This window comes from Euprymna scolopes, chromosome 7, assembly GCF_053919585.1.
Source record: "Euprymna scolopes isolate OS-2025 chromosome 7, ASM5391958v1, whole genome shotgun sequence".
NCBI lineage: Eukaryota > Metazoa > Mollusca > Cephalopoda > Sepiida > Sepiolidae > Euprymna > Euprymna scolopes.
In genome coordinates this window covers 152,146,349-152,165,421 of record NC_136488.1, presented here as the reverse complement: position 1 = coordinate 152,165,421, position 19,073 = coordinate 152,146,349, and the positions used below count along the sequence as shown (strand labels likewise).

General features: G+C 32.9%; 1 protein-coding gene across 2 annotated transcripts in view; it reads right to left on the bottom strand.

Annotated features, from left to right (window-relative positions):
• The window catches only part of LOC145280058 (regulator of telomere elongation helicase 1-like), a 1,039,981-nt gene that overhangs the window by 8,146 nt on the left and 1,012,762 nt on the right, over window positions 1-19,073 (bottom strand). Inside the window, exons 30-32 of one of the 2 annotated variants that reach the window (XM_080131745.1) lie at window positions 10,618-10,737; window positions 7,190-7,334; window positions 3,862-3,993 (exon numbers count right to left, since the gene is read on the bottom strand). In XM_080131745.1, the coding sequence (XP_079987871.1) occupies window positions 3,862-3,993; window positions 7,190-7,334; window positions 10,618-10,737 (397 nt within the window). Of the gene's footprint in view, window positions 1-3,806; window positions 3,994-7,189; window positions 7,335-10,617; window positions 10,738-19,073 lie in introns of those variants that run through there. The other variant, XM_080131746.1, reaches the window with a different exon arrangement.

The following is a 19,073-nucleotide window of genomic DNA, read 5'->3' as shown; positions in this document are numbered from 1 at the left end:
ATAAAAGGCACTATGTTTGTCTGTCTGTCTCCATATTTTCAAACTATCTCTTCGGAAACTAAAAGTTGCATAGTGGCACTTGGGGCCTCAAATTATTGGATATTCTATGGAACGTTCTCTTATGGTTCTTTAGCCGGTAAAAATAGTTTCAAGAAGTCAAAAATGGATAAAAATTGAAAAAATCATTATACATTTTGTACATTCATCTTAGTTCATTTTTAATCAGTTCATATATGTGTAACATTGGTACAGTGGTAACGTCACCAGTTTTGAATGTTACAGTTTTGCTTTCGGTTTCGATTCTAGCTGATGGCACCCAAATACATTTTTTTTTTAAACTTTTGAAATCACAACTCTATAATGATATATACGAAATCTGAATAAATTAAAATATCATATTTAAGCGTATTTTACGACCGAGCAAAGCCAGCCCCCCACCACCACCACACCCCACTAGTAAATGTTAAAATGATTGATGATCTTTTTAACATTTTTTTGTGTTTGTGAAATGTTAATTCGTTTTAACAACGCCCACGTTACTGGGCTGCATAAATTCAAAGGCAATTTCAGTATAAGCCACTATATGTAAAAGAGATGCTAGCACTTGTAGCAGCAGCAGCAGCCACATGACACATATGCAAATGACTGAGCCAGTATGCAAAGTGACGTCAAAGTGGAGGAAGGGAAGGGAAAACAAAAGCAGAAAAAAAGGACATGTGGGTGGCAAGCGACACCGAAGCACGTTTGTGGCAACAGCAAGGAAGAAAAAACATGTGGTCCCTGGCAGTGAGAGACTTTTAAGCCTGTGTCAACATGGCAGAGTTGTGTTAACTACATGACAGACAAGATGCAATGTGTTATTTTGGAAAGTACCATGGATAAATGCCTTTTATTTCAACTGAAAAAAGGTGAGTCGAATTTCTTTCCTTTGTTTGTGTTAAAGACTTTCACACACAGCATCAAATTGGTGTCACAATGTAACAACCATGTTACATATGCAGCGATTTTTAATCTGATGTGTTTATTTGAAGTAACATTATATATGGTTACTCATGGCAGAACCTGTATATATGATTATCTACCAGACGAGGGAGATTCAAACTTCATTTTTTTTTTTTTTTTTAATTTTTATTATTGCTAATTTGTAAACTTTTAAAAAAGATTCATCATCTAACAAAATTTCTTTTTTTCAAATTTCTTTTTTTTAAAAGTGTTTATTTAATTTTAAAGCAATGTCTCATTCAAGACTGATGATCGATGGTAAGATTTTGTGGTTAGGGTTATAAACTTTCTTGACTGGACCAATTTAATTTCGGATAATTTTGGTCTTGCATCTTCTTTCAATGAAATTGATTTTCTGTTTGCAACCAGTTCAAAAAAAAAAAAAAAAGAAAGAAAAATATGATGTCTAGTTTTATGAAGACTGTGGCTTCAAAGGTACCACCTCTCCATTGCATGGTCAATTTTTAATACCGAAAGAGCATTAAGGATTACTTTTGTTGTTTTATATAGTAGGCTAAAGGTCGTTTACATAAAAAAGCACATATCGCTTTAAATATAGTCATGATTGTCTCTAAAAAAAAAAAGATTAACAATTTCAAGACCAAAGAAATGAAAAATATCTGGCGTTTTGCTTGTGTGGCACTATGTTCGACCGAGGTCAGTGAATGCTGAGGGTAGTAGATAACAAAGGGTGGATGACAAATGAAATAACATTTTTTTTAAACAATGGATCGTGAGTTGGACAAAACAGTCAGGGGTGAAGGATTGAACAACGTGCTTGTAGGTATTTTAGGGGTAGGGTTACGGTGAGGCAGGGGAACAATAGGGACGACAAAGCTGGACTTAATAACAGAGTTTTTATGAACGTCAGGAATTTGGACTTTACAACAGTCACAGTTGAGGCCTGAACTCCGAGGGGGCCAGTTGGAGTTTGGATACGACAGGGCAGTTGGTCGCTTAGAGGTTCTCGAGGGAGATCAGGGAGATTGAAGTTGAAGACAGATTGTGGTTTGGGCCAAGTCAGAAAAAGCTTTGAGAGATTGAGATGAACTGACGGCAAGTGACTGACACGGCCTCAACAGAACATACATGTGGACAAGCATGTAGAGGTTTTTTTGGGGGGAAACAGCACTAACCCTATGTGGGTTTAACTAGATCCTCCAAAAGAGGATGTTCCATGGGAGTATGAAATTCAAAAGCGATCTCCAGTCGCATGTATATCTCCGTTAGGGGAAATAATTGGGGACAAACACACACCAACCGTAAATAGTCTGCATTTTCTTTTGTTCCTGGATTTTGTTTTATTTTATTTTTTCATATGTGTGGAACAGTTGCCAGTGTGAATAAGTTGACAATGCAGCCAGAACTAGAATGATTAAAGATAGAATATAAAGACACGACACACACAATGTTTGAGGTTGGCAACTTGTCGGTGGGGCCACATGGTGTCACAGTTGTAGCTGCTCTGAATTCGGCTTTCTAACTTTTCTGGCACAATGCAAATTTTTTCAGAGCAACTACAGCCATTTCATTCCACTTCAACATGATGAAGTGGAAAAATAGAGGGTGTTTTGGGAACTCCAGCCTTGATCGGCTTAATTAAAGAAAAAAAAAATCATCTTCCCCCTCATATAATGGTTTGATTTGCCTATTTCTTATAGCATATTAAACATTTTTTGCAGGTTTTTTAATGTTGAAAACAAAATTTCAAAGTATTTTTATCATAAGTTAAAATGCAGTAATATATGGATATGTCAGAAGAGTTAAACGATGTATTGTTTATTTAAAAAATAATTTTAAAAACGCTATGTTTAACTGAAAACTATTCAAACATAATATAAAAAATGTAACAAGATTATTTTTATTATAAAATATATATATTATTTCATTTATGAACCACTAAAAGATTCTTTTGAATATTATATATATATATATATATATATATATATATATATATATATATATATACTTATGATTATAAGAAAATATATATTATTGAGGTTTTGAAATGCAACAAATATTAAGCTCAATGAAAGTGAATTTTCACATTCAGAGCACGTATGGCATTACCTATTATTCCAAACCCAGAAGATAGAGTTAATTCACACTCATAAGTTTTTACTCATTTTTTTCTCATAAAATGGTTTTGGAATATGATGCCATCGTTCAGTCTTGAAAGACAATGGACACCCCCTGTAAGGGTAGCTTTGCATGAAATTGTGAGGCAAGGGTTGCGTAATCACCAACCACACCTCTCCTGAATCAGCGCTGCTTGAATGCAGTGGCAAAGAGAAGTCAGGATGACTGGAAACAATGCCGAGATAAGCGGAAAGCACATACAGCACCTGGAATTCCCAAATGGTCACCCATTTAGTACTGACCAAATTCAATGTTGCTTAACTTTGGTAATCAAATGGGAACCAATGTGCCAACATGATTAATGGAATGATAACTAATGATATATATATATATATATATATATATATATATATATATATATATATATATATATATATATATATATATTAACTCTTATAACGTATCAGCATAATACTGCAATTTTAAAATATCTATTCTAAACAATTTTTTGTAAACGATTCAATGATAATCAATTGCCAATTTATCCTTATGTAAGTGAAGGTTCATACCTCTCCCCAACAATATTAATGTACATGTAATAAAATCAACAATATTTGAACTTAAGCTTGTTGTATATCGATAACCATTACCTCTCCCCCTCCTCTTTCTCCATCAACTCACGCTCCATCAATGGAAGAATATATGATAACAAAAACAAACAACAATTTAAAAGTTCAAGAAGTTCTTGATTTTCATTTTAAGTATAAACAGTCTATTTACTGCTCATCTCTGTAGTTAAGCGTTTCTTATCCACGGAATGTTCTGGAAGGTAACCACATCCTTGACCTGTAAGGTCAAGACAAAACTGGTTGTACTTTTGTTTATGTTTTGGACGGATGAACTTGTAAAATCCTGAAAAAAATATTGGAAGAAAAAAAAAAAATCTATTAGATGTTTGATATAAATGTATAAATAATGCAAAATAAACATGGCTTTCATAAAAATAATCTGGTAAAATAAACGTCAATCTATATTTCTCTTAGTTTGTCCGTTTCACTTTTTCTTGTAAACTACTAATTCAATCTGGCTGAAATTTTGTATAGACCTTTGATATGATAAGGTGCAGCGAAATAAGTATTATGGTATCTGTTCGATATATAGTTAGGGATTAATATGGATTAATAAGTATTAGTCACTACAATGCCACATTTACTGTAAAAGTTTTCTCGGAAACTACTTGGTCAATCTGTCTGAAATTTTGTATAGACCTTTGTTATGGTGAGATGCAGTGAACTGAGTGTTATGATATCTGTTCAAGTAACACTTAGGAATTACTAAGGATTAGTATTTAATGCAAAAATGAGCATGGATTTAACCATATTAATCATTAATTTGTCATAAAGCACTCATTCTAAGTCAATAAGCTATAAATTTTATTATATAATTTAGAAAAAAAGGTGAAGAAAAAACAATTAGAATTTTTGGTTTGTTTTGGTTTGGGCTTAATGACCCATCAACCAATGCAGGGTCATTTCAGGGCCAAACACTATTTATGATTGTATTCGTTTTAGTCAAAGTTCATTTCAAGGTTTATTTCTTAGGCAGAATTTATTTCTTGGGTAGAGTCTATATTGTAAGTATCATTTTCTTATTCTGTTATTTATTTTGGTTTGGTTGTTTTTGTTTTATGTCAGATCAACCCTTTTCAGATTATTTAATGCCGAATCTAGTGATTTTGAAGAAAAATGTTTTAATAGAATATATATATTTTTTTTTCAAGTCAGTTTCTATTTAACCTATAGTTGAGACCCTAACAAGTACTACCACTCCGGGTCAGAGTGGACCTGGGAGCAATGGCAATTAAAGGGTAGCTCCACACTTCCCAAAGCCCGCAAGCTGGGCCCTCACCATTGGATATAGTTTAAGGTCATATCCAGAACCTGTTATTTGTTTTGGAGATATTGTAGTATATTTGTGTTATGTTGCTTACTGAATTAGTTTTACATTTTTTTTATCAAATTTTAATGAATAATTTTATTTCTTTGAGATATGCTATTAATTGGCCTATCTTTGTGTGTTTAAATAGATCCTTTAATGTTTTTACATTAAAGAACTTTTTTCGTATAGATGTAAATTTGGTGCAATCTATCATGAAGTGTTTTACAGTGTATGGGGTATGACAAGCTATGCACCATGGAGGCTCCTCTCCTTAAAGTAAGAATTGGTGGGTTATATTAACAAATTTTGGACCTCAACTCCTCAATTATGTCAGCTGAAAAGAAGGGGTTTACCATGGTATCATGTATGACTTATATTCTAAAATATAGCACTATAGCATAAAACATACAAAATTTCAAATTGATTTAATTTTACAATAATACTTTTCCCATTAAAAAATCTTAAGCAAATATACACATCTTACAAAAGTTATATATAGTTAAAATTTTTTTCGACAAATAATAATTTTCGGTATGTTGCACTACTATGAAGGAACCACTTTTTTGGTTTTCAATTTGAAGAGTGCACAGCAGAGGCAAATAACTTTCAGTCATTCATTACAAACGATAAAGGAAAATTTCAGAATTTTTATTTTGCCATGAATAAAAAAAATTCTATTTTGTTTAAAAAATATTTTGTGTTATTATAAGTTTCTTATATTTATTTTAATTCAATAAATGTGTAACAAAAAAAAAAAAAACATTTATTGTTGTTGACATTTGAGATTTTTGATTTGGTCCTAAAATTGCATTTGTAGGCCTTGCTGTGCACTCTCCAAATCTTCAAACAGAAAAACAAAAAAGTGGTTCTCTGCAGTAGTGCACAAGTGCCAGTTTTATATCAACAATATGTCGGATGCATGACTACATTATATGGTATAGTACAATGAGCCTATATATTGTCATGTCATTTTACTAACCTTCCCATGAGAACAAAGTTAAATACAAAGTTGACTTTTAATGTGGAAAAATTCCAGCTATCCCCTGCCCCTAAAAGGGCACTCTAGCTTGGTAAAGTAATCTTTTAATTGAATTAAACAAATTTAGAATAAAAAATAAAAAGGTTATTACTTCTGTACCATATGGACAATAGGATTTTCAAGTTAAATTCAATTTTTATGGTAGCTTTTCTTTATTAAACTGTTAGGTGAAAGAACATAATAGTTACAAAACGACTCCCCTCACCCATGTTAAGAATGGGTTTTAAAAAAATAATATTATTTCTTCAATGGTCTGAATTCTGCATAAGTATCATAAAGGTTAAGCATACTTGTCCCTATTTATTTTCCTCCCCATGAAGACAAAGTTAAATACAAAGTCAGTTTTAAATATGGAAAAAAACAAAAAAAACAGCCCCCCCCTCCAAAGGGACCCTCTGGTTTGGTAAACAAAATACAAATTGTCTAAGTCTCTTATTTTTCTAGTATTTATAAAAATGTTTAACAGATTGTAGAAATGGTTCATGCATTATAAAAACGGATAACATTGTAGAAATACTTCCCATATTATAAAAATGGATAACATCATAAAAACGGTTCACATATGGCAAAAATGGTTTACATAGTATGAAAATGGCAAACATTATAGGAATGGTTCACATATTGTATAAACGGTTCACATATAGAAACAGTTGACATATTGTAGAAATGGTTACCATATTATAGAAATGGTTCACATATAGACACGGTTAACATATTTAGAAATGGTTAACATATTGTAGAATTGGTTAACATATTATAGGAAGGGTGAATATATTTTAAAAATGGTTCACATATAAAAATGGTTAACATTTTGTAGAAATGGCTTACATAGGATAAAAATATTTAACATATTGCAGAAAAGGTTCACATATTGCAGAAATGGTTTACACATAAAAATGGTTCGCGTAAAAAAGAGTCACACATACAAATGGTTCTCATAATGCAGGAAACGCTCAGTTACTGCAGGAATAGCTCACAGATTATAAAATTGGTCTGCACAAAAGGTTCGCATAATGTAAAAATGGTTCACACATACACAAAAACGGTTCACATAGTATAAAAAATGGCTCTTGCATTCTTGAAAATGTTTACATAGCATAAATGTGATTCACATATTGTAGAAAAACTCACGGTATAAAAGGGTGTGATGCTTGTGGTCTGCTGTAAATAGAGCTGCCAAAACTTCGATGAGTGCTTGGAGATCTTCGTTCTTCTTGTAGTCTTGGAGAGCCTTTGTGAACTGCTTGTAAGATGAAAGGTCAATTGCTTGCTTAACCTGCAGACAAGAAAACAAGAATTGTTATCTTTGTATACTATATGTGTGGTATCTCAGTCTTCCTGTCCGAGGATATAATTGAAAACAAAGCTCTATACAAAGATCAAAAACAACATTTTTGAGTAAATTTTTACAAAGAATTATGTATGTACATATGTATGTATGTATGTATACCAGCGGCATTCACTCATGGTGAGTTGAACCAGCTTTCTCCAAAGGAGAAAGTGTCTAGGGAATATCAAATTCACAAGCAGTCCTCAGTTGTATATATATCTCAATCAGGAGAAATGAAAACATTAGGTTTTTGAAGTTCTTGCAGGAAGGGGGTCGACAACCTCCTACATACAGTACCTGGTATTCCCAAATGGTCACCCATCTGGTACTGACCAGACTCAACATTGCTAAGCTGCAGTTATTTAATAAGAACTGATGTGTCAACATGCTTATGCTATATATATATATATATATATATATATATATATATATATATATATATATATATATATATATATATATATATCTTCTCTTTTCTATATATAATAAAATAGGAATAATTATTCCCTACGGAAAAAAAAGCATTATAAATTGCCAAATGCTGACACTACATTTATTATAATCAGACTACTAGCCAATATTTTACTTAGGTTTTACATATATTTGCTGTCACATTCCTTCGTTATAATAAAATCTTATATTAATTTCTAAGAGCATCACAATCAAAACTACATCTTTATCACTCAAGGTAGCACAGTTTTTTCTTCCTAATTATTTCATCTTTTCACTTTCCAATTCATACCTGGGAAGTTCTCTACATTGTTCGCAAGTTTTACTACATCGCCGTTCATATTTGCTTCATCAATGGGTACATTTGATATTAGTTTTTTCATTTTCAATTCATAAAATAATGAACACTCCCTTCGAAAAATCTGGCCAATCCTATTGGCTGTCCATTTGCATTTCTTAGAATAAGGAAATATCGGTTTCCTGTATTTTCCGAACGATTAAGCACAAAACAAGATCACGTCAATCAAACAGCATAACGACACAGATTATCAAAATATTTACCTCAAACAATACTGTTATAAGGGACATAACTACATATCGAACCGGATACGAAACAATATATAAAAAAGCTACCATTTTAAGGTGGGGGCGTCTTGTCTTGTTTGCAATCTAGTCTTACGTTTTAGTCTTGCAGTCTTGCCCTGCAGCCTTGTGTCCTACCAGTCTCGTGTCTTACACTCTACAAGTGTACTCCAGTTAACCAAGCTTCCCAGGGACGAGCGCTTAGCTCTCACATGCTCAGTTCCTTTTTCTTTACCTTCATTTACATTTATCTAACTTCAAAAGCAAGTAGCCATTTTGTATTTGTATTATTACGAAGTATTAATAAACCTCTTTGTTACGCGTCCCACTCAGCGTATTTTGTCATATTATTATATACCGTTGAAACAGGATATAACAAATACTCAAATAATTTCTTATGGAATGTTTACCGGACACACTATTGGTCATCATCTTCTTTGTCTTTTTCGTCATCTTCTTCAACATAAAACTTAAATACAATTTTTTATGAAATGTTTAAGGTTAACGCTATTGATTCTTCTTCTCCATCCTTGATGTCTTCTCCATCTTTTTCATATTCTTTGCAGTTCAGTCATTCTTCATCGCCCATGCGTAAACAAAGACGCTGTTTTCTAATGACCAGCAGACCTGTTACTCTATTCTTTTTTTCTGTCATTTCTTTCTTTTTCCTTCTTCTGCTTTTTCTTCTTCTATGTATAAATAACAATTTCTTATGGGAAGTTTAAGGGACACGTTATTGATTGAACGGAAGGGTTTTTCTCAAGTATAACTTTTGATTTGCTAGTTTAAATGCTTCAAAATTCATTTTGATTTTTCTGAACTGTAGATGCGTAAACGTACTATAGAGTTTTCAGATTGCCACCTTCATTAACAGAATTTAATTGGGCGTATTAAAAAATATGTCCAAAAAACAAATATAGATTTTTTAGAGACTATGTACAAGGTGAGTCACAGGAAACAGATTTTAGAATGCTGCTGGCTTTCCTTGAGTAAAGGATAGGGAGCAAGGAAAGTAGTCTTTAAACCTGCTTAAGATGCCGTTTGGTTTGTTGTTATTTGTTTATCTTTTCCATTTCCTGTGATTCACCCTGTATGTTTACAAATTGTGCATAAATAAACATACCAAATCGCATTCAGGCTTTTAACATTTTATGCATCGTTACTTATGCAGAATACAGACCATACTGAAACACTAATGTCATTATTTATTGACCCAATCTTAACATGGATGCACCTAACAATTAAATAAACAATACCTTCCATATACAGTATAAATTTACTCGAATAAAACATGTAAAATATGGCATGGTCCGTATTCTGCATACTTACAAAACACATGTTACGATATAACATCTACATCAATGCAACAAACTCTACATCAGTCATGGCTACCATTCAACAACACTTGACGACTGTGGCAAAGAGTTGTTAAGGCAACCAGTGCCCACAAGTAACCACCTCAATACAGCAATAACTGGCAGTGTCTGCCAGGGTCCGCCAGTGCCATTAACTGACAGTAGCCACCTAAAAAATACTGACTGCCACACACCAACAATGACAGTTGTAAAGGTAAGTAAGTGCCATAAAACAACGCTAATCGCCAACTATGACAGCCAGTGGATTTTGCTGCCACTACAAGACAGTGGAAGCCAGATGCTTTCATTTTGGCCACTGCCACCAGTGCCCACAATTTTCCTGAGCCAAGAATGGCTATCACTAGCAACCACTGCCATCTACTTGTGTTTTGTGTTCATATTTTTTTAGATGTTTATTCATAGTCAGTAATTTATGTGACGATTTTTAGTGATTGAAACATTTTAATTATTTTGAACACAAAAAAAAAAAAATCTCAATAATGAAACTGAATTATCACTCTTAAATTTTAAAATAAATAGACCATTCCTTCCAACCCCCGATATCACTTTTACATAAAATTTGATTTTCTTAGTTAAAAAAAAATTTACTTGATCAATTTATGTGATTTTTGGAATGTGACATTTTTTTTTCTGTGACAAACACATATATCATAAAGATTTGTCTGAATTTTTTTTTTCTTCATTAAGTGAATACTAAATAAGCACCAACTATGCAACCTCCAATTTTACTAAGTACTTTATCCGTTACACCATGGGGTTCTCTTGGGTTGTTTTCAAGTCTACTTCACGTGAACATTTACTTGTTTGCTAACTTTACTAACCATACTTATATAATCCTCAGCACTTTGTAAATGGTTGTTGGTTATACTTTTCGTTGCATTTCCATTACTTGAAACGGAAGAGTTGCTTTTGCTCTGTGACTGTGACTGGCGTTCCTCCATCTGAAAAAACATAAATTAGAAAAATGCTTTTATAAAAAGTCTAAAATTTGAAAAGGAACTTGAAAAAAAAAAAAAAATAAATAAATAAAAATAAATATTCTTCTTCTTAATAAAAAGAATTTGGCAAATCTTCAAAACTGCAGAAAAATAGCATAGCATAACTAGTATCGAAAATGAAAATACAAAGACACCAAATATGAAATACAGATACTTTGATAAATATTTGATGGTCCATTTGGCATAATGGTAAAAGTGTTCACTTATAGGGTCCAATCCTTGGTTGAGTGATATCATAACGTTTACACATGTGTTAAGTTAATAATATGTAGAGACCCAACACATTGTAGATTCCGTCGCAAAGAATATAAGAAATGGATAACTCAACTCAATTTTTTCCTTAATGAAACAACTAACATTTATTTACAGGTCTTTTCCTGCCGCCCTAGGCTACCATGCATAATACGTTTATCTCTGTCTTTTTCTGATGTAATTTCGAATATTGTTTGAATACATTCATTCTTTCGAATATCGCTCCTCTCTCTGACATCATTTCTGCGCACACGTTCTTCTTTTAATATATTTTTTTCTTCTTCCTTGTTATGACGTCATTTCGTACACTGCCCGTCACAACAAAGTATGTAAGTACCTCCATTGGAAGATCTGTGGAGAGATGCAACTTGACAGAGCAACGAACATCTGGGAACATGAACCACCACCAATAACAGTAAGCGGAAAAGTGATTGTGTTCTATGACAAAGACATACAGGCAGGCAGATACATAAAAGACAAAGCTATCAAACCAGATATAGTAATATGGAACAAGCCCGAAAAAACTGCGCTCATTATCGATGTCACAGTCGCAAATGATTTTGGCCTTAATAGAGCTGAACGGGAAAAGATAAAATATCAGGACCTAAAAAATGATCTAAAAACGACATGGTCTCTGAAAGAAATAAACAATATACCGGTTGTGATAAGAGCAACTGGCTTAATAAAAAAGCACCTTCAGAAATACTTAGAAGCAATCCCGGGAAGACCAAGCTGTAACGAGATACAAATAGCAGCCATAAAGGGAACAGCATCTATTCTTAAAAGAGCCCTCGGATATAAATTTAAATCATAACAGAATCAAGTGTTAGCTCCAGGAGGGAGCCCTTTGATATCTTAAAACTTACTGAAGTTAAATAAAAAAAAGAGAATATATATATATATATATATATATATATATATATATATATATATATATATATATATATATATATATATATATATATATACACAACAAACTTATATAAGAATACAAAAATTTAAAAAAATTTTTTTTCCTTAATCCATGGATTAAGGAAAATGGCTCATCTCATCAGAGGAATTGCTCTATCTCATATATTGAGCTTTTTTTATTTGCTTGGAATTGTCTTATAAACATTGATACTAACATTTATATGGACTTTAATTTTACAGTATTATACAATCTATAATCTGAAAGTATTTCAAAATATATATAGGAAACAATAACAGTCACCACACACACACACACACATATATATATATACATACTAGCAAAGTCCCGAACTTAACCTTTGATCTTGACCTTGAAAAATGGTGTGCACCATCTCTAGGTCAGAGACCATCATCATGTCAGATTTGGTCATGATCGCTCCAGTGATGTGGGCTATGACCTTAACCTTTGATTTTTACATTGGAAAATGGTATGCACCATCCCTAGGTGGGGGACCATCATCATGCCAGGTTTGGCCATGATCAGTTTAGTGGTGTGTGCTGTAGTTGTACACACAGACACACACGAATGCTACTACTTTATATATATATATATATAGTAACTATGTTGTTGTTTCCTAGATGCTAATCCAGTGAAAGTCCGATGTTTATAAGATAGTGTTCAATAACAAGTCAAGCTGTATTATTGACTAAATTTGTTTATTTATGCAAACATTGTTGGCTACATAAGTGCAGACATGTTTCAGCTGTGATTTCTTGACACGACAGAACAACCACTCACTGGGCAGAAGTTATCAATCATGTGGAGAAGTTCTCTGGAAAGAATATGTGATTCATTTTCATTCATTGAAAGAAACACTAGTATAATATTATAGCACAAATCAAACCTTCATTGAGATCAGAAACTTCCATGATCGTCTGAGAGAGAGATGGTGTAATTTCTCATGGTTTGTTTGGTTTCACTATTTTATGGCATATCAACCCTTTTAAATGAGAGAAACACAATTGGACACAACTTATTGTACTTTTGATACTATTTAATCTATAGCAAGGAGGTGTAAGTTATAAATCTATACGCTTTCAAACTGAATTACTATATAAATGACCACAATGGCTCCAATAGGATTTGAACTTGGAAGAACAGAATTCCATCCAATCATGCTCCTCTTCTCACCATTCCAATATTGAGAAAAAAGAAGAAAAAAAATGGAAAGCAAATGACAAAATACAACGGTCTTGTTTTTCCGTTACAAAACGGACATAAAAAAAACATTCATTCTCCTATATACCTGGCCTTGTGCCATACTAGTCTAAGTGATATTGAACAGAAACCAAGGCCACACTTTTATACATATTGAAACTATTTCTTTTCTTTGGAAGCAGGCAAAATGTCCATTTTTACAATTGTGTATGGATGAAATTTGAAAGTAAAACGTAGAGAAGTCTGGAATTTTGCCCATTGTGTACTCTCTCTCTCTCTCTCTCTCTCTCTCTCTCTCTCGATATCTATACTCCTATAAATTCGTTTTCCTTTTGTGTGTATTGATATTCATATTAAAAACCCTCTTTTCTATTTATTTAAAAAGAAAATACAATTTTCTTATATGGGTTGTGGAATTGCATTCACTAGCAAACGATCTAACTAATTTGCATATTCTTTTAAACATTCATTTTAATTAATTCCCTATTAGTTGCTTCGGTTTTCTAATGGGATAATCATCTTTAGTTAACTATTATGTGTAATTATATTCATGCAGATATCCTACATGATTTATACTTGCATAATATTTGTGTATAAAGTTTATAGTAAACACAAACCTGTTTCCATATAAGTTTATGTATACGTATATATTTTTGTTTAACAAATTTTGCCTACCAAACTCCTCCTAGAGTTTTTAGTCTACAGACATGAAACTTCATATATAAGGTATTTGAATCTATGCAAAACTTTATATTTGGGTTTTAGCCCGGAAAAATTGGTGCAAAAGTGTGAAAATTAAAAAAAATGAAATTTGCCAGGTGAAGGTCGAACGCCGGCATTACGAATGCATAACGTATTAGCTATTGGTTCATGTTTTAATTTTTAGCTTTACAGTAAACATGTTTTCATAGCCCAGTCATTGATGGCAGAGGCAAAATAAATCGTGAGCCGAACGTTTTGGTTTCGATTCTTGGTGGTGGCGCATGAGTCTTTTTTTTTCATACTTTTTAAATCATTACTATATATTGCATCCAATCTATCTATTTATCTATCTCTATATCTATATATATAAAAGCGAAAATGTATGTATGTATGTATGCATGTATGTTTGTGTGTCAGCTAAAAGCTTTTGACCGACGGAACAAAAATTCACAAACTTGGTATCATATTAAAGCCCCACCCTCCGGACGACAAATATCGAAAAATTAGCCCAAAAGGACCATCAGAAGTGCGTCAACTGATCGATTTTCTGCAGGGGGGGGGGTCCCAAAAAAAGTGACATTTTAATGTTAAACATTACATATTTTTAAATCGATTTATAACTGCCCCCAAAAAAATACGGGTGCCAACTCTTCTACACAAAGTATACACGGGGCCGTTTATTTTGGGTCAACTTGTATTTAAAACCCGCTGAGTCATGTCACGTTATCTTGACGTCAGCAAGCTCTAATGACAGTCTGAATTTAAAAATTGTTGTTATCGGTAAAATAAAAATTAACCCTCACACAAGCTAAACTATGAACTTCTACGCTATGACAACGTTACCAAAGTTATTAGCACATTAAAAATACTTAGATACGATAGTTAAACGAAAAATAACAAGCCAAAAATGTGAAGTAAAAAAAAGATACGCTTACAAAAAATATTAACGATCAAAGTTTTTACAAAAAATAAACAGCCAGACGCCATTTTCTTTTTTAGTAACAGTCGAAGTGAGAGAGAGAGAGACGCAAACAGAGAAAGAGAGAGAGAGAGATAGACAGAAAAACGTTGTGACCTGATTTACTTTAAATAGTTGAAAAACCGAACAAATTTCAGATGCGTTGGTTTAGCCCAGGTAGTTAAGGCCTTGATTCATTATCTAAACGTTTTGGGCTCGAATCGTGGTGTGAGCTGTTTTTATTTTTTTTTCGATTTTTTAAATTTAAATATTGAACCCTGTATTATTTAAGCCATTTTTCACGTAACGTTCGTTTTCCTCTTTTTTTTTTTTTTTACTTCGCTTATTCTTAGCGACACCCAAAAACACCCGGGTACCCACCTGTTTTTTTTTTTTTTTTTTTACTTCGCTTATTCTTAGCGACACCCAAAAACACCTGGGTACCCACCGATTTTTTAAATTTTAATATCGAAACAGGCTTATTTAAACCATTTTTCACGTGTTCGTTTTCTGTTTTCATCATTCGTTTGCCTTACGTTAGTTTTTTTGGTGTTTTTTTTTCGATGTTTTGATTACCCCCCCCCCACTTAATTAAAACGTTGTTTCTTTTCTTACTTCGCTTAAAGCAATGCTTACATCGTCATCGTCGTTGTCGTAACGCTCAACGACTTTCAAACATCTTTCACTCATTCGCTTATAACAATGCTTCATTCTGGCTGGCCGATTTTATTTTCAAACTTCGCCTCAGGGCTTCGGCTTCGATCTTACCCCCCCACCCGTTTTCTTTTTTATTTAACACCACACACACCTACAAACACCCAGGCAACGCCAGGTACCCCTCGCTAGTATAAAAGTGAAAATATCTGTTTAATACAACAGAAAAAAAAAAAAAAAATTACTGTTGTTTAGAGTTAAAATTTGTGTGAAAAAGAAAAAATGTATGTATGTATGTGTGTGTGTGTGTGTGTATGCATGCATGCATGCATACATACACACACACACATACATACATACATACATTTAAACAGACAGGTGAGATTCTGTTTAACCCACTACACGGCGATCAAAAAATATCTCGAAAATAGCTTGTAAAAGTCGGGTAAATTAAAGATAGCTGCGACCAGAGTTCCTTAGTCGTAGATATTATTATTTAGACAGCATATAAAAAGTTTAAAGAAGGAGCGAGCCAACCGAGAATCACGGCCAAAAAAGCCTTTTGTAGACATACACATCTTCGCTTTTATATATATATATATATATATATATATATATATAGATTACAGTTGTTTTTTGTTTTCTTTAAATAATTCAGTAATATTCAGGTAATTTCGACTGCATAATTTGGAAGCTAACATTGTACCTATCAGAATTGACAAAAAAAAAAAAAACAGTTGAAACCATTGTTTTATTTGAAAACTCCATTTATCACCTACAAAATCGTCCCAATTCTGTAGAAGCGTCTATTATATGATTTATGATATATATATATAACAAAAACAAAACAAATAAATATGAGACAAAAAAATCTGTCTTCTGTGCGTGTCTAAGAGAGAGAGAGAGAGAGAGAGGGGGGGGAGCATTTGAAATTATTTATTCAAGAGATTATAAAACCGTTTTCCTGTCACAGATTGATTCAATATAGATGAGAGAGATTCATGAATTATAAATCTTCTAAACTACAAAATTTGGAGAGATTGGAGATAATTGAGACCAGAGACAAAAAAGTACACAAAAACAAAAAGCTGTGGTAGTGGTGGTAAGAGATGAATATTTTATAGAAAGACAAAGAGAGAAAGTTTTATTAATTCTGTAGACAGTGTGAAAAAAAAAAAAAAAATAAATAACGTAATGATTTAGTTTTGTTTGATTTAATGTCGAATCCAGTAATTTTAATGTATTTCTGCTGTGTTTAAAAGAACGACGACACACTGATACATAAAAATATAACAATATTTCTTTATTGTAGGTGACGGTTATGGATGGTTGGTCGTTAGAAGGAGGATGCACGCACAGTAATTCGACAGATTAACTCTTCTCGGGAGCCCAAATCGTCAACTAATGGTATCCATTTCGCTTGTTATTATATGTCTATTTGGAGTAGTATTATCGCTGTAGCCATACTCCAAGGGCGTTTTATTTGTCTATTGTCATTTCACTGGATTGACCTGACTTTGATTACACCTGTGTAACCTTTTGCCAAAGATGATCGTTCAAACATCATACCTTTGACTTCTCTTTTTCACAATTGATCAAGTTTGTTATTTCTTCACACAGTTGCATGTGTCAGGTTTATAATTTTTTATTTTATTATTATTCAAATGACCTTTTGGTACATTTGATAATTGTTTTGTTGTTTCTTATATTTGTCACTAAGTGTACGCTTTTGTCAAAATTATTTCTCAGTACATACGGCCTCGATATCCAACAATTTTTGTAAAAGATTTTCTGCTTCAACATCGTCAAATATTTATTCATGATGTAAATTCCTTTTTATACTATCAGACACAGTTTCATGTCACACCAAAGACATTCTATTTAACCCAGCAATCAGAACCTGGCAAATACTACCACCGGGTAAAAGTCAGAATAAGAGTCATGGTAATTATGAGAGTGACTTAATCCTTCCTAAATTATGTCTCACTAACATGTGTACGCATAGTTTAATGTCTTACAGAGCACTATAAATAAAGATACATATTTTTTTAAAACTCTTATTCATCTCAAACAAAGCATACTGCCATGTAAACGCGAGGGCTACTGTTTAGGACCATGTCTACTGGGGACTTTGTGAGGAGATGAGTGAAATGTCTGTTTACATTACATTTAAATTTCTGCATGTTAGTACAGTCAGAGAAGCAAGAAATAGGGAGGGAATTCCAAACTTTAGTAGTCTGAGGGTAGAAGGCTTTTTTTTAAGGAACCTCTACAATGAAGGGGTGGAGTTTTACTGCTAGATCGGTTCTTCAGGTGTATGTATGTCGATGGGGTACAAGTACGAGTTCATCAGAAAACACATTCCATTAAGTATTTGTAAAACAGACACTGGGGTGCAACATTTCGATGATGGGACAGGGGTTGGAGCTTGGTTGATAGTACAGGACCTATTAGATTTGAAACTCTCTTTTTTTTTTTTCTTTTTTTTTTTTTTTAGACCGTGTCTCAGAGCGAGAGACTAGTGGTAGATGCACCAGCCCAGATGTAGCAACAATACTCCAAGCACGGACGAATTGTGGCTTTATAAAGATATAGGATACAGGATACGGTGTAAAATTATTACAGAATTGTCTATATATAAAATATTGGAAATTGTCTGTCTGTCCACAAGCTACTTGTAGGTTATTAGACACATGGGCATAAATTGTGGTAAGAACGATCCATTGTCTATGTACATTGCCATTATTCAATTTTAGTTTTTCTACAAACAAATCCCAAGTAAACGTGAATTTCCATATCTATGTGGGTACATTTGTTCATATTCATCTTGCGATTTAGAGTTCTGAGCCAACATCGACATGTACACGTGGGGAGGTCAATGAATACATACAATGTCATCTTCATCCTGATGTGTGCTGAAAACAGACATGACGTCACATGGATAGAAGAAAGAGAGAGGGGTAAAAGGAATAAACAGTTCAGTGCGAATTTGAGAAAGAAATGCCTCCAGTAGAGAATGTCATAACATTGATGATAAATTAAGAAGCTAAGAGACCCAAATGAGATGTAGCTTTGAATGTGATCCTGTCCCACTGGTCAGTCATTTAGAATAGATGATCCCAGGCGAATATACCACTTCTGTCTTCAACCATTGTCTCTTCTTGATTTTTTCAGAGCATGAACGAACTTGTATGCATGCCGAACGAATAGGCATTCATACTTTGGTATGAACATTCATGTACTTTAATTGATTGTGATGTGTTAGACCTCTCTTCAAAAGGGAGGTAAATGTAACGTGCAATTCTTTTTACCTATAGTTTTAATGAAATTTAAATCATATACTGACATACCACATACCATGGCAAGAAAAAAATGTATAAAATTCTAAAGATGGTGTATATCGTCAAAATATTAGTTTTAAACAAATAAATATTTGTTTATTTTACATAATATTGCGTTGTAATTTGGCTTATAAACGTATTTCATACATATTTTATTTTAAAATTTAAACAATGCTTATATCATGGAAAACACAACCCTGGCTTTCATATCATGCATGCCAAGTGTAATCTTCTAGCACTA